The 22,481-nt window shown below is 39.3% G+C and overlaps 1 protein-coding gene across 1 annotated transcript; it reads left to right on the top strand.

Moving 5' to 3' along the window:
* The first annotated feature begins 3,262 nt into the window (after positions 1-3,262).
* On the top strand, positions 3,263-22,259 carry FIP1[V] (FIP1[V]-like protein). Its single transcript, XM_077361545.1, has 9 exons — positions 3,263-4,493; positions 9,522-9,772; positions 14,655-14,781; positions 14,875-14,943; positions 15,032-15,181; positions 15,431-15,532; positions 15,666-16,012; positions 17,159-18,878; positions 20,871-22,259. The coding sequence occupies exons 1-9, from the start codon at positions 3,375-3,377 to the stop codon at positions 21,465-21,467; spliced, it is 4,482 nt and encodes a 1,493-aa protein (XP_077217660.1). The 5' UTR covers positions 3,263-3,374; the 3' UTR covers positions 21,468-22,259.
* The last annotated feature ends 222 nt before the right edge of the window (positions 22,260-22,481 follow it).

Genomic DNA, 22,481 nt, shown 5'->3' with positions numbered 1-22,481 from the left:
ATGCCAAAATAATCTCTTCCAAATTCCAAACGTTTCATTGTTGAAACATATTCGTTTCTTATTCCTTCCCAATCACATAAATATTGGAATTTACTTCTCCGCAATTGCTTAAAACTTAAATCTCCATCGCTCATCTCAAAACTAACTCTCTTCATATTCCACAACTTCATATATATTGCTTATAAAACTTTCCAACCCCTCTCACAGATGCGATGGATCCTAGCCTTCTCCCTCATACCCTCACACGTGGCATGTCGCTTGCAAAGCGGCCATCTATTTTAGCCCTTCACAAGGATGTGAAACTAAGTTGCAGAGATCCTTGAGTGAATTATAAGGTTCCCACCGTGCTAGAAGGATATGACCCAGATTTTCCAGCATTTATGAGTGATGTAGCCTCAATTTCTCTATGTCAGAAGTTGAGGCTGTCATGAATTCAAATTCTGCTACTTTGCCGAACAGGAGTTCGATTTATAGAGTTAGCTGGCGAATTTCAAGGTTTGGGGATGGTTGATGTACTTGGTTTTTTGCTCTATCGGTTTCTTCCGAGCAGAAGAGGTTAGAGAAGCCACGTTTGGATACCCACAAGATTTGGATTTGGCTGATATTTTGAACTGGATGAGATCCTTAGATTTCCAAATCCGCTACAACAGTGCAAAAAATTCTGATAACATTATTTGGAAATCAATATTTGTGGAAACTTCCTTCACCGCCTGCTCTTCGACGTTGCTCCGGCAGCAGCGAGACCTCCCCTACTCCCTCCCTCTCTCTTAAAACATGATCATGAAGATGATTGATGTGTTTTGTATCCAAAACTCAAATCCAAATCAAAATACAAATGCATGAGGTGTCCAAACGGGCCCTTAGGGTTGAGACACGGAAATATTTGGAGCAAAATCATTAGGCCGGATGCATGTTGAGTGTATACTGTGGGTGGATCTTCCATAACTGTATGAAGAAATCCTGATTTCCATGTTATATTATTTATTCCTTCTTCTTTTTTTTTGTATTCTGTATGTGTTTTGTTGAGAGGGTCACCTTTGTGTCCATTATGTTTTTTTTTAATTTAGATTTCACTGCCATCACAAGTGTGTTGCCCAAAACCATCCCATTGGGCCCAAGTTTTGAGCTATTTTGCTTACTAAATTGTGTGTCGTCGTGTTCATTAGCGTAAATCAAACACTGATAATGAAAGCACGATGGACCTATGCACATCTATTTTTTTTGCTGCAAAAAAATATTAAATATTTCAGTGATTATTAGTTAAGAAAATATTTACTTACTAATTTAATAATTTGCTTCTTTATTCACTAAAAATCTGTGATTGGTCAAAAAAATGTCATGACATAGCAATAATTTATCTAAATAACTCATTTAGATTATAAAATTAAAAAATCAATTCTCTTTGTCATTCACTAGGGAGGCAAATGTTGGAAACAAGTTATCGCTTCTATAGATTTCACATCCCAGCAATCAAAATTATAGCTTTGTTGGATTTGTTGGATGCTTTTTTATTCTTGCTCCACTCTTATGTTATGTTCTTTAATCATCTTTAAATGTCTTCTCAATATTAATTTATTTCCAAACTGTGCATCGCACAGTTGGTCCCACTAGTATATATATATATATATATAGCCCATGCTTTTTTGAATTTCTTGAAAAATAGGTGAGATTTACACCTCACTCTTTTTTACTTTTTCTAACAAAGGCACCCATTCAACCCACATATTTTCGATCCTACCTTCTCCTTATACTTTTGAACAAAGGCACCCATTCAACCCACATATTTTCAATACTACCCCTCCTTTATGCTTTTTAACAAAGACACCCATTCAACCCACATATTTACAATCCTACCCCCTCCCTTATTTTTTCTACATATTTTTTAAATTACGTTTTTTATGTTTCATATACTTTTTGTGGCCGTGTAATGCATTTTTTTTATTTTTTTACACAACAATTCATTAGAAAATTTTGTATCATATACTTTTTTTTCCGCCGCATCATGCATATTTTGTTTTACACAAAAAATAATTAGAAAACATTTTCTTTTGCATTTTTTCGTTACTTGGTAAGTGGTTATGCATACTTTTTTGTTTATTGTTTCTACATATTTTTAACTACTTTTTTTAGGGTATCATAGTCCTTTTTTTGGCCGTGTCATGCATCGCACGTCGGGTATTACTAGTATACTATATAGCAGAAGAGAAAATGATAGAATTATTTGAATTTCTCCCAAAATTCTATGAGAATTACGTATCACTTTTTTTGACTTTTTTTAACAAAGGCACCCATTCAACCCACATATTTTCAATCCTACCCCATCCTTTATGTTTTTTAACAAATGCACTCATTAAAGCCACATAATTTCAATCTTACCCCCCTCCTCTATGCTTTTTAATAAAAATCTATAGGGTGATCTTAACCATCCGATTTAAGAGGAACAACATAATATGGAAACCTCTATAGATTGGAGGGCTAGGATCAGCCAATGGAAATGATTTTTGGGGCACAACCTATTTATGTTGTGTTCCATCACATGAACATTTTGGATCGACCTATGATGTGATCCGTACAGTTCTTTGTCGGATGCACGAGGTTTTTTACTAGTATACACACACTAAAAGGGTTGTCCAAAGAGTGAAAGGGGGAGGCAAAATATGTCACTTCTTTTTTGGAACTCCTTTTGTTGCTTGGACCACCTCCTGTGGTGTAAAAAGAGTAGTCGAATTACACTAGAGAAGGCTGTCCAGGAAAGATGAAGGGATGTGAATATAGGATTTTGGGGGTCTATTAACGAGCTCGGTAAGGCTCGCGAGCCGAGCCGGGCCAAGCTCGGCTCTGCTCATTCACACCCCTTGTCTCGCATTAGAAAAACTTCTCTTCTTCTCCAAGATCCAAAGCCTTGTGTATGTAGATAAAGAGACTGCCTCTAACTTAAGTAGAGGAGATCAGGAGACCAAACCGTTCATTTGTGTCGCCTTACTCTGGAGCTTTTATCACCCAAAAGCCACGCCAATCGTGCAACCACAACATATCTTTTTTCTGTTGCTGAAAGCCTGAATGTGAAATGCTGTGAGTATGGAGTTTCTGGCCGGCCATGTTAAAATTACGTTATTGCCCTAATTTTAGACCCATAACATATCCAAAACAAAGGCCTATGAAGTGGACGGTTCGGATCAGTTGCTGTAGGTATTTGTTTTGCCACGAAAATGTAGAAAACGAGGGGTGGAACGGCTAAAAGTGGGGTGACAAAATCTGTCCCCAAAACCATAAGTCTTTGTTTTGTCTTCAGTCTTCCTGAGAATTGTAACGCGACTCAAGAGAGCCTCCTCTCCCAAGATCCTCTGTATTTTTTTCTCTTTTACCCTTTCACCATGGAAGACGACGATGAATTCGGCGATCTTTACACCGACGTTCTCCGCCCCTCTTCTTCCGCCTCAACAGCTCCTCTTTTTCCCTCTTCCTCTGCAAAATCCTCCGCCGATTATCTCTTCCAAAGTGATGACGAGGAGATCTTGTACGGAACTCCCGATCCTAATCTCCCAATTCCAATTCCTTCTCTCTCATCTGCTCCTCCGAAAACCCTAGATCCTCCAAAAACCCTAGATCCATCTGGTAATAATAAAGACTATGGATTTGATAAAGAGGCGAGAGGGGACACCGATAAATTTGATAAACACACGAATTGGAAGGAGGATGTTGGATTGGAGCAAAAAGAAGAAGAAAAAGAAGAAGAAGGAGCGGCTAGGGTTAGGGTTTTGATCGAACCGGTCTTAGATGTACCGCCGGTGGACGAAGCTAGGGTTTCGGAGGCAGGAGTCGCGGATTTACGTGTTGAAGAGGCTAGGGTTTCGAAGCCATCGGAAAAAGATCAAATTGCTGAGGGTGAAGGCGTGGAGAAAAGTGGATTCTTTTTGGGGGAAGATGAGGAGGATAAGATAGAGATCGATATCGGGATCGGGGATTTGGATTCTGAGCCGATAATTCCAGGCCTCTCGAGCGGTCCCTTTGGGGGTGGGGTTTTTCTCGGCGCAGAAAATGGTGAAATTGCAAAGGCGGGTGGGAAAGATGATAGTAGTGGCAGGGCTGTGGTTTTTCTCGGCACAGAAAATGGTGGAAATGTGAAAGCGGGTGGGAAAGATGATAGTGGCGGTGGTGGGGGAGGAGAAGATTGGGATAGTGATAGCGAGGACGATCTGCAGATTGTTCTGAACGATAATTGCGCTCCGATTGGTGTTGAGAGGAATGAAGGGGTAGGGAGCGATGATGAGGATGAAGATGGAGAGGATTTGGTGATTGTAGCAGACACTGATCAGCTTCACCAGCCTATTGAGGAGCAGGAGTGGGGCGAGGAATCAGTGCAGACGGGATTAGATGGGGAGAGGAAGGAAATTTTGGAGGCGGGTAAAGGGAACGGTGCGATGGCGAATGTTGTAGCGGCCAGAATTGGGTATAGCAATCATGGGTTTCATCCACACCATTCTCAGTTCAAGGTCAGTTTCTTGATATGTATTGCTTGTAAAAAAAAACAACGTTAAATATGGATTGTATTTATTGCCCCTTTGGAATTGGAATGAAATTGTATAGTGGGGAATATATGGTGAAGCACTTGATTGATTCATTGTACAATGTAAATGTTCTTTGGTTCTTTGAAAGGTGAATTTTCTTTTTGGCATCTACTTTGGACATTTATGAACTTAACAAATGTGTCAGAGCTTTGCATTTTGTAGGTTCTATCCTTCATGGACTATGCGTTCGTAGATATTGGAATGCTATTAACAAATTATATGGATCACAGTAACCAGATCCATTTATCCTCAACATATCTTCCACTTTGGATGTTCCTTTTGTTCATGATTCATCTAGCAGCCTCTTTTTTCTTTTATTTTTTTACCAGCATAAATGAATTCCGTAAGGAAAAAGAAGCACAAGAAGAAAGGTCAAGAAATCCCATTACAAACAAGGGATAAGCACCGATGTTAGGTCTACTGTGGGAGTGCAATCTAATTGGAATGTGGGTACAATTTGTGTGTAAATTTGAAATCTAAGGGCTAGTTTAGATGTGCAATCTGATTGAATTGTGACTGCAATTTGTGTATAAATTTGCAATCTAATCGAATTTACTCACAAATTGCACCCATGATTGAATTAGATTGCACACCCAAGCTAGCTCTTGGTCATGATATCAGCAACAACCCTTGCCTCCCTATGCGCGCCCGCACACACAACATTAAAGTGACTAAAAGCTCCAAGATTTGCCAAAAATTCTGATAGATGCTAGGGAGCGGCACATATCCTATTTTCCCACCTAATTAAGTTAGGAATCTCCTCTAGGGAGAGGAACATACCCTATTTTATCACCTAATTAAGTTAGGAATCCCCTTCAGGCCATAGAGAAGTTTGATGCCCCGAATGGGCAGAAGTTCTCATCCTTCTCTATTAGCTTCCTTTTAGGTATTCATGTTTTCTGTAGCAAAGGGACAAAATGATATATAGAAATGAGGTTTCGTCACTTAATCAATTTTGTAGATAAACTTTGTTGATGTGGCGGAGAGCATGATGAGTATTCAATGTTTTGAGTTGTCTAGTTTACCTTCTTTATGTAGGTTATAATAGTGTGGATTGGACATGGGTGCATTTTGAGTTGTCTAGTTTACCTTCTTTATACTGATTATAATAGTGTGGATTGGACATGGGTGCAACCTTTTCTCTTTCTGGAACATGGAAGGTTCATTTTGATGGGAGCAGTGGGAAAATCTGTGGTTATGCTATGATAGGAGGTTCACTCATGATGAGCGGACTGAAAATATTACCTATTTTTCTAGTCCTATTGGTTAGACGATGCTATGGAACTGAAAGATGAGACTCTTAGAGAATCATAAACTGCTTCTTAACCTCCACTCTCGCATCCATTATGGATCGAAGTGGTCCCCTAGAGTATTCTTAGTTGGACCAGTCCTGATTCCTATGTTGGTTCACTCTTTGGGTCTCACACATCTTTGATGAGATACTTGATAGTTTGCTCCAATTTTTGGCAGCACAGGTTCTCATGTGCCTAATGAGGTAAGTAATGGATTACCTGCAAACAATGTCAACCTTTTATAAAGGTTGAAGTGCATATAGGAAAACCCTCATGTTTAGCTTCTTCTTCCTCCTCTATGACTTGTTTTTTTTTCTGAGAAATGAAAAAAGATAATTTATGATGTGTATAACTTGTGCTTTCCTTCTCTCTCTCTCTCTCTCTCTCTCTCTCTCTCTCTCTCTCTCTCTCTCTCTTGTAACAAAAGGAATAAGTTCATTTATAGACCTGAAGGTTTGTCTCTCATAAAGTTTTGCTAAATTTCGGTGGACTTCCCCCATCAGATTATATGTTTTTTTGGTAAGTAAGCTGGGATCGAACAGACGATCTCTAGAATGAGGCACAATCAGTGGATTTCCCACATCAGATTATATGTTTTTTTGGTAAGTAAGCTGGGATTGAACAGACGATCTCTAGAATGAGGCACAAAGCCTCAAGCAATTGAGCTGCATGCTCAACCCTAAAAAATATGAAATATCTCCCTGTTGAGGAGACCTCTAGATTGCAAGGGAGGCCGTTAACCTAAGCCTTCCCGATCACTGTTTGACTTCACTGTGGTAAAGAAGGGTGTACTGCATTTCATGTTCAAGAAAAAATTATATGATTCCTCTTTTCATTGGTACATGGAAACTTCATTCTATTGGAGAATTGGGAGAAGGTTCAATTAGGAGGTTTCATTTGTATTGTGGGGGCTGAAATCATTACCTGTTTTGTTATCTTAACTGTTTTATTTTATTAAGAGAGTTAAAAAATAGGGATTTTTAAGAGAGTCATTGTTATCTCCACTTACAGTCTCACTTCCATTTTTGATTGAAAAGGAATCCTAAAATATCATCAGTTTTCGTTATGTATTTAAGATGAATAATGAAATATATTCAGTCGCACCAATCCTAGCTCTTGATTTTGTTCTCCTTTGAGTCTTTTCAATCTTCAATGATATCTCCAGTGCCTTATTCACCTTCGAGGTTGCTTGGGCTCCTTATATGCATAGCAAGGTGAATCCAATGGTTGATTTGAATTTTGAAAAGATGGAGTTGTATGGGGGATTCCTTAAGTTACCATTCAAAAAATAATAATAATAAAAAAATTCTGCTTTTGCCTGCTCGATATAGTGGAGGAAGAGTACGCTAGTACTTATTTATAAGAATAAAGAGGATATTCAAAGTTGCACCTATTACCGGGGAATTAAGCTAGTGAGTCATACCATGAAGCTTTGGGAGAGGGTAATTGAGCAGAGACTATGAAAAGAGACTAAGGTGTTAGAGAATCAGTCCGGCTTCATGCTTGGGCGATCGACTATGGAAGCTGTCTTCTTGATTAGGCGGTTAATGGAGAGATTAAGAGAAAATAAAAAGGACCTTCATATGGTTTTCATTGATTTGGAGAAAGCGTATAATAGGGTTCCCAGGAGTGTTTGTGGTGGGTCCTTGAAAGGAAAAAGTGCCTACTAAATATGTTGATATGATTAAGGACATGAATGATGGAGTAGTAACTAGTGTCAGAACTACGGATGGCACGTCTAGTGAGTTTCCAATTACAATAGGACTGCACCAAGGATCAGCTCTAAGCCCTTATCTTTTACGCTAGTTATGGATGAACTTATGGAGGGTATCGAGGATGAGGTGCCGTGGTGTTGTTATTTGCAGATTACGTAGTATTAATTGAGGAAACCAAAGTAGGAGTTAATGCTAAGTTAGAGTTATGGAGAACAACTTTAGTAATGTAAGGAGGCGAGACGAGGGTGTAGTAAATATGATTGTACAGGAGGTACCTAAGAGGGATATCTTTCGCTATCTTGGTTCAATCCTACATAAGGAAGGAGAGATAGAAGAGGATGTTAACCATAGAATGAGAGCAGGTTGGTTGAAGTGGAAGTATGCTTCAGGAGTTCTGTGCGACCTTAAAATACCTACCAAGTTGAAGGGAAAGTTTTATAAGACAGTTGTGAGGCCAGCCATGCTCTACGGCTCAGAATGTTGGGCCACTAAGAAGCAGCATGTGCATAAGATGAGTGTAGCGGAGATGCGAATGCTTAGATGGATGTGCGGCCACACAAGGTTAGATAGAATTAAAAATGAAGACATCTGTAAAAAGGTGGGGGTGACACCAATTGAGGTGAAGATGAGAGAATACCGCTTAAGATGGTTTGGGCATATCCAACGTAGGCCTTTGGATGCTCCAGTGAGATGAAGTGACTCGTGCCAAGTTGATGGAGTAAAAAGAGGTAGGGTAGACCGAAAACAACTTGGGTAGAAACAGTGAGGAAAGACTTGATGGCTAGGAAACTAACAGAGAACATGACCTTGGATAGGATAGAATGGAAGAAAATGATCCATGTAGACGAACCCAACTAGTGTCAGGATTAGACTTAGTCAATTTGAGCCGGGTAGATCCTTTCACCTTCTTAATGAAAATTTTCTAAAGGATTCATTAGCCGACCTCAACTAGTTTGGGACAAAGGCTTAGTTGAGTTGAGTTGCCTGCTTGATATAGGTAGTAACTTGTTTCCTTGATTAATCTTCTTAGTGTCTGTGAAGAAAGAAATTTAGCTTTTCCATCTCATAAATCATTCTGTAGTCCTTCCTGTTTGGACCATGTATCCTTTAAGTTCGAAACTGACACATAATAGTTTTACGCCATTCAATTACCGTGATCAATCAGGGCACTCCTTCTCCGGACCGGCTGGCATCTGTGATGCAAACAAAACGGAAATCAGGGCACTCCTTTTCGGATTGAGGTGGGCATACGAGAACAATCAACGTCCCTTAATTGTTGAGGGTGACTCCACAAATGCCGTGGCGTGGGCCTCTGGTTCCTCAAAGGGGCCTTGGAAATTGCATGAATTGGTTGCGGAAGTATTGGACTTGATAAGACTTCTGGATCCTAGGATTGAACATCGTAGGAGATCGGCGAATAAAGTGGCTGATAGCCTAGCAAAGGCTGGAGCCCAAAGGGAAGAAACATAGATTGCATCTTTTTTGTACGCCCGATTCAGGGAAATGACTATAATATTACTTGTAAGCTCGTGGGGACGCCCTGTCCCAATCATATTATAATAAATTGTCATTTTTCCAAAAAAAATTACCGTGAACAATCATTTTTTGATATATTTATGTTCGATCATAAAGAGTCATAGTGATCATCAGCATAATGCAAAACATGGTTGGAGATCGCAATGGATCCTTCCTACACAATAATGTGATTCCGTTCTGTGTATTTTATGCTATTTATGAAATCTGTGATATGTTGGGAAAATTGTTTGAAACTGAAGATATGTTGGGAAAATAAATAGTACTTACTGAAATATTTATGTAGATGTTCTTGATTGCGCTAAACTTTTGCTGATTGCCCACTCACATCATTTTATTGAATGCTCGTGCCACTTATTTTCCTTGCAAATTCTAGGTTACAGCTCTAATGTTAAATTTTCTTTTGCTTCCAGTATGTAAGACCTGGGGCAGCTGTGGTACCCGGGGGTATTGCAGTTAGTGGTGGTGCTCCAGGTCAAATCCGTCCTCTTGTCACCATGGGTCCCATTCCTGGTCGTGGGCGAGGTGATTGGAGACCAATAGGGGCTAAAAGCATTCCTACTATGCAGAAAAGTTTTCATTCAGGATTTGGATTGCCTGTTTGGCCCAACAATTCTGGACGCACTTTTGGCACTGGAATGGAATTTACTCTTCCATCTCATAAGTAAGCTTGCAAATTTGCATAAACTTATTATCTTTGATTTTACTTATTTCTATATTATTTCATTTCACAAGCATCGGTATTCTCTTCGACTTTACTTGTTTCTATATTATTTTACTTCACAAGCATCTATATTTCCTTTATGCTTGTTTCAATTGGTTAGCTTAGCTGAACTAGTTTTTCTACTCGTAGATTCTTTTTCCCAATACACAATGAAATCTTCATTGTTCAACTGAAGGGTTGAGTTGTCTTTGTATTATATTGATTGAGCATATCTATGAGCTAAGGAAACAGTGTGTATCATGAATGCAATAATATGCATTCTTATATTTCTCCCTTCGGATTCTGGATCCTGTTGTCCTCATGTGCTTTCTCAACATATACTGTACCATAGTATTTTTGCTTTTTAATGGTTCATTTAGCTTTCCCCTCGAAGATTCTACCATTCTCTCCGAACAGTCGAAAGAATGGCATAGATGCATAAGTTCAAAGGAGCTTACCTTGAACAGTTCAAGGAACCAAAGTCCAAACACCTTTCAACTCTCCTAAGGTCTTGGACATGACCCACTCCAAATAAAGAAGACCAGATCTGCAAAGAAACAAGGCTACCGACATGGTTTTAAACTTCCATTAATATTAGTCGATATTGGATGACATATGTCACTTTTGTGGGAACCAGAGTCCGAAGTATGTCTGGACCGAAGTTCAAAGTTTGATTCCTTGCATGCACCCACGTAACCAAAAAAACCCATATATTCAGCAAAGTATAAATGCTCATTCCATGAATATGACGAGTAAGTTGAAAAGTGAAAGAAATGTCAAGATCCTCATCTTTAAATCATGTGAAATACCAATGTTTAGAATGAACCCAACTGTTCTAGATATGCACAGCATCACATGCCACTTAGCATTTGATCTTGTTAAACCATCATGGATGGCTGTCTTTCTTATATGATGGTTTCTAATTGTGCATTTGTTCTCATTCTAGCATTTCCTAAAGTTATCATCTTAAATTTCCATAGTTTCCGTGAACTTCCATAAACTTCCCTGATTTTTACAAGATTTCCATGGACTTCCGTAAAATTTTGCAAAGTATTTCCACACTTTCGTGGGTACCTCAGGACCAAAAACAAAGCTTGATCCTTTCGCTACTGGACAATGAATCAATAAATGGTGAGCATCTTCTCGCCAATGCAACACACCTGAAGGCTGATTATTGATCTTTACTTTGGTGCAATTTGCTATAAGATGGTATGTTCCCATCTCCAAGTGCCACTCTACACCACAACAATCTTGTAACATCCATGGCTGCATCCAATTTTCCTTCCCCAAACCAATCCTTTTTCAGGGTTATCATTTGTACTAGGGTTAGATCCTCTACTTCTGCCTAAGGTGCTGCAACTCCTCCTCAAGGGTTGAAGTCTTCTACCAGATGGTAGCAATAAGATATTTAAAATCATATTTTCAGTCATTGTATTTAATGTTCATATTGTTTTCTTTTATGACGTCTAATGTTCATATTGTACCAGCTTTGTATACATATTTAATGTACCATATGTACGTGCTTAATATATTTTTTACTTTAGTATTTCTTTTTTGTATTTTAAAGAATCTATTTTGATGTATCCAATCTATTCTTCTCAAGAATGCATTTTCGGTGATTCCTACCCTTCAAATGGAATTTGAATTTTATATTGTGTGTCTGGTCTCTCTCCCTCTCTCTCTCTCTCTCTCTCTCTATATATATATATATATATATATATATATATATATATATATATATATATATATATCATAGTTGTAAATTTCGTTTTGGCCACCGAAACGAAATTTCGGAAAATTTCGTTTGAAACTTTTGGTAAATTTTGTCAAATTTCAGTAAATTTCAGTAAATTCCGGTCAATTTCGGTCGAATTTCAGCCGAAATCCAAAACGAAACAAAATTTCCGTCATTTCGTTCTGGTTCTTGGCTGAAACCGAAACGTTTCGTCCATTTCGGATGAAACGAAACGAAATTTACAACTGTGATATATATATATATATATATATATATATATATGAGGAAATTGTTGGTGCGCTTAAGCTCACCAACCTTATGGTGTGCTTAAGCGCCCAATCACATGGGGGCCCACTATATATATCCGAATTCCATGGAAGTGTATGGAACAGGGAAGTTTCTGTTGGTGGAAAGAATGCAACTTTAGAGTGTAAATGCAGCCTTAAGAAATAAGGAAAAAAATCAGGTGGAAGTGTTCAAGCATCTCTCAATTCACCAGTTGTTTTTTAATGTGATGTGTGGGAAGAAATTTCTAGGAACAACGTTTTTGAAAGTCTTTTGGCTTGTGGATGGGATCAAATCTAGCTTTCTTTACTAGGATTGCTCTAGGGGTAAATAAGGTAATACTGAATGTAGAGGTTGAAGTTATATATATATATATATATATATATATATATATATATATATATATATATATGAGGAAATGAAGTATGTGCAGCTGCACAGATAAGCTATCTGTGCATGGGATCCAAAGCATTCATTTGGAAGGCCCTTCCATGGATAGGGTGTGTACCAAAAATCAGCCCTATAGAATCATCCTAACCCAATCAAAGTTGGAGGGGAAAATGGACAGACACTGGAATGGCCTTCCAAATGAATGCTGTGGATCCCCCAAAAAATGGACCAATAGGGCTGATTTTTATACCCATGCACAGAGAGCTTATCTGTGCAGCTGCACGTACTTTATTCTCTCTCTCTCTCTCTCTATATATATATATATATATATATATATATATATGACGAAACTGTTGGTGCGCTTAAGCGCCCAATCACATGGGGGCCCACTATATATATATATATATATATATATATATATATATATATATATATATATATATATATATATATCCGAATTCCATGGAAGTGTATGCAATTCTATTCTTTTACTTTGGGTCAAAGTAATTGACAGCAAGTATGGGTCTCGAGTGGGGCACTAGTCAGAGGACCGTTTTAGGTAGTCTAGTTGTATTGTGTGGAGAGATATTATGAGGTATAAGCTCTTATTTCTTGCATGCACTAGATTCATAGTCCAATCCGGCGATAGAGTAACATTTTGGTATGACAAGTGGTGTTCCTCCAGTCCATTGATAGAGTAACATTTTGGTATGACAAGTGGTGTTCCTCCAGTCCATTGAAGGATTTGTTTCCGGATTTGTTTACGGTGACAGCTTCGAAAGAGGCCTTTGTTAAGGACTTCTTCTAGAGGAGAGAGGATAGGATTGTGTGGATGCCTGCTTTCAATCGAAACTTCTTTGACAGGGAATTACAATCGGTGACTAGACTTTTTGAACTATTAGAGGGATGCTACATAAAGAGGGATGAATCAGCTATAAGGGTATGGGTTTGGAATACTTCGGGCGAGTTCTCTGTCGAATGTTTCTACCAACACCTCGTGTCTTTTCCTGCTACCCCAGAGTAGCTAGGGTCTGGTCTTTCCAAGCTCCACCCAGGGTTTGTGTGTTTGGATGGGCCCCTCTTCGCGAGCAGCTTCAGATGGTGGATTTTTTTGAGGGAGCGAAAGATGTTGATTATAGATGTATCTAAGATGGGGAATCAGTTGATCATTTATTCATCCACTGCAAGCTTGCTTGGGAGATCTGGAGCGGCATTTTGGGTATATTTGGATTATCATGGGTATTCCCAAAGCACCTCATTGACTTATTGGATTGCTGGCAAATGATTGCTTGTAGAAAAAATGGCAAAATTCAGTGGAATATATCAATGGTTGCTTATAGGGGAAAAAGGCAAAATTCGGCAGAATATATATCCTTCCTTGCAATTGTTTGGGTTTTGTGGAAAGAGAGAAATGCCATGATATTCAAGGGGTATGCTAAGAGCTCTTCTTATTTATCCACCAAGATGTTGGCTCTTACAATTTCTTGGGTAATGACCCTTCCAAATTATAAATTTGTATCCGCTTTTGACTTGTGAAATGGGTGGAGGGAGGTTTGCTACTGCACGGAGATGAGACCTTCAATTGTGCAGGAATGGGAGCCTCCGGCTCCTGGGTTCCTGAAGCTTAACTTCGATGGTTCTAGTTATGGAAACCCGGGTCTGGCAGGTATTGGGGAGTCCTAAGAGATGATGGGGGATCAATGAGGTGGGCTTTGCAGGACCCTTTGGAGTGGCTGACTCTAGCGAGGCGGATGTGCATGCGGTCCACCAAGGCATCAAGCTTCTAGTGGGAGAAGATTTAGATAGAGTGGTGGTAGAGGGGGATTCCCTCAATTTGATACGTTGGTTGAGCAGCTCCCATGTTTTCCCATGGAGATTTGCTGAGCTATTTGACATTTTGGGCAATTCGAGTATTTCCTTTCGTCATATTCGGAGATCTGCCAATGGGGCGGCGGATAGGCTTGCTAGGGAATGGGGTTCGTTTGGAGGCTTTGGGTTTTCTACCGCCGCCTTAGAGATTTTTTTTCGCTCCTCTGCTATCTTTTAGCTTGAGCTTTCTCGTGTATCCTTCTTGTTTTATTTCTTTTCAAAAAAAAAATTTATTTTTTGAATGAAAAGAGAAAATAGTATGAAATCCTACGTAACTGGTAGATCATTATTATGCTGTCTCTTCAGTGGTGGCTGATCGTAATGTTTTCTAAAGTAACCTTCTATAACGTTTCAGAAAAAAAAGGTAACCTTCAATATTCTCGTTATTTTCTTATGCCTATGAGCGGGGAAAGAAACAAGAAGGCTTTTTCTCTCTTAAAATCTAAGGCCAAAATCCGTGACAAGACGAAATAAATTCTAGTTGCGGACCATAATTATTGAAAGTCATCGCTTGAGAGAAGCAAAAATTGTAGGATATTAACGGTTTTGATTTACTCTTTTCAGGACAGTATTCGATATTGACATTGATACTTTTGAGGAAAAACCATGGAGACACCCTGGTGTTGATACATCAGATTTTTTCAACTTCGGATTGGACGAGGACAACTGGAAAGATTACTGCAAGCAACTGGCAAGTGACAGTATTGTAGACATTATGGAAACAAATTCATGCTTTAGTTGAGTATACTCATATTAATAGCGGGACATGATTTGGATTATGCAGGACCAACTCCGTTTGGAGGCTACCATGCAAAGCAAAATCCGTGTTTATGAAAGTGGGCGATCTGAGCAGGTAATTATGGCTTTGGAATATTGGAAAATGGTTCATTATTTCTTTCTTATTAAACTTCTAATATCAATATGTGTTGTTTTTGTTTCAGGATTATGACCCAGATTTACCCCCAGAACTTGCGGCGGCAGCGGGCCTTCATGATGTCTCTGTTGAAGGTGGACATCTTGGAAGGACAGATAATAGACAAGCAGATGGAATAGGGCTTGGAAGGGGAGCTACTCGGATGCGGCCACAACTTGTATGTCTTAATTTTCGTACCTATTTGGCTACTCATTGTGTGAACTTTCTGAAAGTATATTTCAAATCGTCTCATTAGCTGCATTTTTTGTTGTTTTGCCGCAGACGTCTCTCTCCCCGTTATTATTTATTTCCCTTATATGTCCTTCCATGTGATTGATATTTTCCACTACTTGTAGATGCATCTCTTTTCAATTTCATTGTCAGGTTTCAGGCATTCATGATTTGGAATTTGTTTATGTATAACCAGCCAACAGGGAGGCAAATACAGGTTGAAGGTGGTTATGGTGAGCGCCTTCCTTCCATAGATACCAGGCCTCCACGAACTCGTGATTCCGATGCAATCATAGAGGTAAAGCTTTTATGAACTGCTTATTGAACTTTTCTGTTTCCCTTTGGCACTTAAATCCCTAACCCTAGGTTCTATGCATCTCTTTATATAAATAGTTAAAGTACACAGTTTATGGAGGTATTTGGGTGTACAGATTGTTTTGCAGGATTCCGTAGGTGATTCTGTCACAGCTAATGGCGCTTTAGAACAAACAGAGAATGAACCCCAAGTTGAAGATCTCAAAGGAGGCCATGAAGTTGAAGTAGATGATAGACCTGCTGACGCCGGATACTTCGACCGCTTTCCACCAACTTATAATGGCAGGAAGAGGGATATAGTGGCTAGAAGATCTCCCTTTGTGGGTCCTAACCACATTAATATGCATGAAGGTGATGGGATACTGCCCTTCCCTCCAGAGGCATCCCTTCAATATCATCCCAATTCTAAATCACGGACTCCCATGTACCCTAGTGGGCCTTATGGCACGCCTCATGGAGGAAGGTACTGCATACTTACAGCGCAGTTGTTAGATGCTTGATACATCCACGCATATAAAATGCTTTTTGTTTCTGTAATTTACTTGAGACTGTTTATAATGTTTTTTTGTTCTTGTGAATGACTAGATATCTCTAGTGAGGTTCTATTATGGATCCTTTTTGTATGTGATTTAAAAAAAAAGGAAATATGATCCCGTCAATTCTGAACTATGAATCTGTTGAGGCAGGATCGTGAGGCAATTGATACTAGGGTAAGAATCCGTCTAATCAGGAACATGAAACTACCATCGTAGGAATTAAATAATATAATCTCAATAGTTACATGGATTGCTGAAGGTATCAAAGATTTGTTGAGATGATACTATTAGTTTATTTGTTGAGAAAAGATTAGAATTGTGAACCTGTTGACTTCTGAATTTGTTGAAGATAGGAGCATGGAACCGCTAATGGAAGAATGGAAAAAAGGCGTGATATAGCTCCCACAACATGGACTGGGGGGAGCAAGCCCTGAGTGGAAATATCTTGCTTCTAACGTCTCTCTCGACCGGTGGTAAATACAGTTGACTAGATTTGATCCCACTCAATTCCAAGAGACTCTTACCAGTATTTTTTTTTTCTCTTTTTTTTTGAAGATATCAGCAGATAGAAATAATAGTAAGACTGTGAAAGCTAATATCCTCTATTTGCTTTGTGAACCCAGAAACACAATCAGCAGAACTTTGTGTTTATGAGAGAGATTGGTTGTTCCATGTATGGCTCTACTGAATACCAGGGCCTGCTACTATGAAGATATTGCACTAGCCTTTACCATTTAAGTAACAAATAGGCAGCCAGCACTTTGAGCTGCTTCCTTTTTTTTTCTTAGTGAATTCCTTGTCTTAGGGGAGGATCCATAAATTTGAGTATAGATTGATGACTTTATATTTTTCCTGTTACTGTTTTTATGTGATTTTGCGGATTAGATTTCTGTCATCGAACTTCCAAGATCTGTTTGTTTCTCCTTACGGTGCAGTTTTTCTTGTTTGTAAGAATCTTTTTGGTCATTCACCATCTTCAATTGTCTTTGAAGCTTTATATTTATTGTATTAGTTCAGTTCCTTAGCATTTTATATGAATTGATGAACACCTCGAGTCTTCCTTACAACTTCAGGTGGCCACAAGGGACAGCACGCGAGAGGAGCCCTCATGGAAGTGGTGAGAATGGAAATGACGCCATCCATAGTGACAGTGCCCGAGTAAACAAATTTGATGGTCATCAGAAAGAAAAATCACAGGACAGCAACGAAGACAAGAAAACCTCAGAATTGTCATCCCCTATTGCAGTTGAATCTGTGAGGGAGCTGAGTGTGGAACACAAAGATGACTTGCATGACAATGATGCTTTGGCTGATAGCATTGACGTAGATGGAGAGGAGATAGCTTCAGATTTGAGGATCCCAAGGGAAAATCCTGGAGATAGCAGCTTGGTTCATTCCGTTAAGAGACAAAAACTGAGCTCTCGAGTCGAACAACCCGCAGGTCAAGATGTTGGCAGTGGAGATGACTTAAGGACCACACATAGTGGCAACAGCAAAGCAAAATCAGGGAGCAGTAGGGATTTTCAGAAGCGACCCGAGGGCGGTGTGGATGAGGTTATGCAAGATGCACGTTCAAGACGGAGTGGAGATCCAAAAAGGCACCATTATGAAGATGAACGTAGTTATCGGGGGCGAGATGACTATAGCCGAGATGGTAGACAAGAGATAGACCGAAACCACATGCTGGCAAAAGGAAGGGAAGATTTGTATCATTCTCATCCACAGAGAGATTGGGATTCTAATTTGGGTCACTATACACGGGTTAAGGCTGAGGGTTTTGAGAGACCTAAGGAGAGAGATAGTTCTGTTGGAGTTTGGCAACGAAGAGATGAAGGTACACATGGTAGAAGGGTGAAAGATGAAGATACTAGGAGAAGGGAACGGGAGCTTGTTGAGGAAACAGGACCAAGGCACAGGAGCAATGTTCGTGAAATTGATAGAAATGAAAAAGATGAGTATCTCCATTTGAGGAAACGGGTGGATGACGGAAATTGGAGAGGCCGTTATGACAAGGATGGAAGTGCAAGACAGAGGGAAAGGGATGATACTTTGGTTATTCGTCAAAAAAAGTTGGATGATTTTCATAGTAAAAGGAGGATGGATGAGGAACCTCATAGGAGAGAACATGTTGACAAGGAAGATGGTTTCCATGGCTACAGAGCTAGGGAAGATACTGCTCGAAGAAAACGAGAAAGAGATGATAGTTTAGAGCAGAGGAAGAGGGAGAACCAAGAAAGGGTAAGAGATATGCCTGAGGATCACCACTCTGTTAGACACAGAGATGAAAGCTGGCGGCAGAGGGAGAGGGAAGATCGGCAGGGACTGAAACAATCTCGTGAAGATACACAGGCAAACCGGGAAAGAGAAGAAATGCGGGGGGTGGTAAGGAGTGGGCGAGTTATAGAAGACAAACAATCTGTCGGAAATCTGAGGGCCAAAGATGAGCCTAAAGGTTTAGGATCTGACAAGGATTATCAACTTAAAGACAAACGGAGACACAGTGAGCATCCCAAGAGAAGAGACCACCGGGCAGAGGAAGAAACCCCTTCACAGCATAGAGGACGTGAGGATACATACACACGTGAGAATCAATTCAGTAATGAGGATAGGAAATCCAGGCTTGAAAAGTCGAGCACTCAGAATGATCGACCTGTAAGTGCCTCTGATAGCCAACGCATGTACAAGGATAATAAGCACAAAGAGAATGCAAGGAAATCTAAAGAACCTGAAAGGAGCGATCTAGGGTCTGGAAAGAGAAAGCAAGATGACCACAGTGCTCACCGAAATGAGAAGGTATGGTTTATAGCTTGATGATCAAATTGAAATTCTTTGCAAATTTGATAAACCTATCAAGATGAAACAACAAGAAAAGACGGACTTGCTTACTGAAGATAAAATACCATAAAATTCTTCAAAAGAAATAACTTGACTTTGCTTTCTGTTATTATTGATAAGTGGGGAAGGTTTATCCTTCCCCATTATATTTATCCTCATGAAGGGAGGATCGGAGGATTCAATCTCCCATAAGATTTAAATCCTATATGAGATTTTTGCTGTTGTATTTAGGAGATGATAAACCCAAGAGGTGATGTTTCTTTCAGTATGTTGATGGCTTAATTTGAGTAACTTACAACTATATTTTTCTTATGGTGAGATTTATACTATTGTTTTATCAGTATTAAACCTACTGGGAGAAGCTCAGAATTACTGTTGAAAACTGTATCTTTTTAAATCTATTTCCTCAAAATTCAACTTATCACAAAAACCTGTACACTTTGGGTATAATATCTGTAAATTGAGAGGAAAACCTTCAAGAGATTCACTTCTGCATGCCAAACTGCTTATTAGCATTGCTTTAGGACTTGAGGCATGGTGGCATGCTATTTACTTGGTTATTTTTTCCAAGTGGCATTCTATTTAGCGAAACATCCAAAAACATCCTCCATCTAAGTTTGTAACCTTGAATCCCCTTATTATCCTATATTTTGGATAGTAACCAAAATTGTCACCTAACTTGACAGAAAAATGTACCCTTTTTAAATATTATATCTTCCAATTTTACCCGTATTTTTTAAATCAAATCACTATTTTATTGCAATATGATTTATCTTATCACTATTTACTCAATATAGGTTTGAGGATTACAAAGCCCACTTGCCTACTGTACTCATGGCATTGTGGTGGTCGAGGTTGTTGATCTGGTGGACTACCATTAGGCTATATGAGTGGCAAAACAGGCATCACACCGAATTGATGGTTCTTGCCCCAAGGTTAAAATGGGGGCTTTTGTTTGTTTTTTTTCCGGAAAAAATTGACCCTATTGTGGCCGTGTCATTATAAAATGGACTTAAGACTATCCCTGCGGCTCGCAGATAGTTTCAACAAAAACAGGAAAACAATGCATCCATTTATGATAAAAAAAAATTAATATTAAACAACTACTAATTAAAAATCAAGCCACTAAAAAAAACTACTAATTAAAAATCTAATTAACCACCATGGATTGGTTAACATCAAGTAGGTCCTATTGTGGTTGTGTCGTTATAAAATGGACTTCAGACCGTCCCTGTGGCTCACAGAGAGACAGTTTCAACAAAAAGAGGAAAACCATGCATCCATTTATGATAAAATAAAATAAATATTAAACAACTACTATCCGACCCCAACTAGTTTGGGACAAAGGCTTAGTTGAGTTGGGTTGAGTTGAGCAGAGTTGAGTATTAAACAACTACTAATTAAAAATCTAATTGACCTGGTTAAAATAAAAATTAAAAGGGTAAAATTGGCAGAGGAAGTACTTAAAAGTGAGATTTTGATGGATTGTCCGTGATTTTGGTTATTGTGTAGAAGTTAAGGGGATTTTGGTTTAGAAACTACATATTCCTTATCACAGCTTCCGTTAAGGCAATGTTGTAAAGTTTGGTTTAGGAACTACTCATTCCTTTTTTTTTTTGAATGGCAAAATAATTCATTAAAAAGACCAAGATGGTCGAATACAAAAGGGGGAAAGAAAGAATGTATAAAGAGAGAAAACATCAAAGAAACTATTCATTCCTTATCACACGTTCCCCTGAAGTTAAGCCTTGCAGTCACTTTGAGAATCTGGATATGCCACTTCATTGCTTGCTTTCATAGTGTTGCCCAACCTTCATTGCTAGTCCTATTCTGGGCGGAAACTTATCATAAATACATTAATAGATCACAGACACAATCCGACTGCTAAATGAGATATCCATTTGTCCACATGAAGGGTTGTTTGCTTACAAGTGAGTTTTCATTGTTCAGGTTAACACGAAAAGTCATCACCATCATAATGAACAGCATGAGATTCCACAGCGTCACCCTTCAAGAAAACACGGAGAAGATGCTGTCTCAGATGATGAGCAACAACAGAATTCCAGAAGAGGTCGGTCCAAATTAGAACGTTGGGCGAGCCACAGAGAGAGGGAGATTAATTCCAAAGCTCAATCACCGACGGTCTTGTCAAAAGTTAAGGAGAGTGAAAGGGAGACTCACAGTAGATCTTTGAGGGACAAAGTGCCTGATGAATTGGACAAGACAAGTATTGCTCTTGAAGACCAACTTCCTTCCGAGGTTGAAAATGCTGGTTTGGAGCCCAAGGATGATGACATGGCAGCCATGTCAGAATGCCAACATGTTGACTCAGACAGGGTTGGAGATGAGCGCCACCTGGACACAGTTGAGAAGCTGAAGAAGAGAAGCGAGCGTTTCAAGCTTCCAATGCCAAGGGAAAAGGACACCCCATCAAACAGGAAGGTGGAAAACGAAGTATTGCCGGCCCAGAGTGAGATTGCTACTACTGATGCATCCGAGGTCAAGCAAGAGCGGCCAGCTCGAAAACGGAGGTGGGTCAGTAGCTAAGTTTGTACCACTCATTTTGGCGTCTGTAATTATTGGCCTTGAGGCAATGTTACTCGGCCTGTAGTTTTACTTGGAACTCCCAAGGATCCCATCTTTCTTGATCCTAGGATGTGATCTTGAATTCTGATGGATTTCTCAAAGAGCATTCCCTCGGTCGGCGCCCTCGTGGTGATGGGCTGACTGTGCATCAACAGTGGTTGCTTTCCACATTCATATGCTGCTATCTTTATGTTTCTCTATTGTATGGATACTGGAAATTATAACACTAAATGGGTCCCCAGTGACTGAAAAAAACTTTCCTGCTTTGAGTAGCAGGTCGTACTATGCAGGGAGGGTTTTTCTATTTTTTTCATCCCATGCAAGTCATGTTCCAGGGTGTGTTCTTTACAGGGTGTGACACATCAGAAAGTTACGGGCTTTTCGCGGCCATTTTGCTTGCAATCAGAATTCTCTTCTCTGTTCGCCGGCCGCCGATTAAAAGCCTTAGCAATGCTGCACGTCGGTGGAAGGATTGAAAGGGAAGATTGGGAGGCGTTTGAGAGGTCTACTCTTCCATTGTTGGGTTTCTACCCACCTTGCATGTTTGTGACAGCTTGCAACTTCTCGACGAAGCTGTGAAGGAGTATTTAAGTGTGTATTTTCATAATTAATTCGAAAAAATTTCCATTCTTATTTTGTTTCCTTTTACAAATTAGAGGCTGGTCGTGGGGAGAAGTCCCTCAGATGTTCAGGGAATAAAGTTGTTAAATATATCAAGGAGAAAAGATAATCAAAGTATTACCTTGGTCCTCATTGTGGTGAGCTAACTCTGTGCAATTGCATTTGGGATTACTGTCTTACCAAACACATTTCTCAAACCTACAGGGTTCATTTCACGAGTGGCTTAAGAGCTTCTCACAGGAGAGCTCTTACCTTAAAAGGCATGTTTGCAAACTTCAAAATTTTTTTTTTTTTTTTTTTGAGATGGTATGTTTGGCAACCTTCAAAAAAAATATCATGGAATGTTTGTTTATC

This window comes from Tasmannia lanceolata, unplaced genomic scaffold (assembly GCF_043159265.1).
Source record: "Tasmannia lanceolata isolate RefF3 unplaced genomic scaffold, GAP_Taslan_0.1 ptg000018l, whole genome shotgun sequence".
In the NCBI taxonomy this organism is placed as follows: domain Eukaryota; kingdom Viridiplantae; phylum Streptophyta; class Magnoliopsida; order Canellales; family Winteraceae; genus Tasmannia; species Tasmannia lanceolata.
Note: the sequence above shows the minus strand (reverse complement) of the source record. Positions and strands in the feature narration are given on the sequence as shown.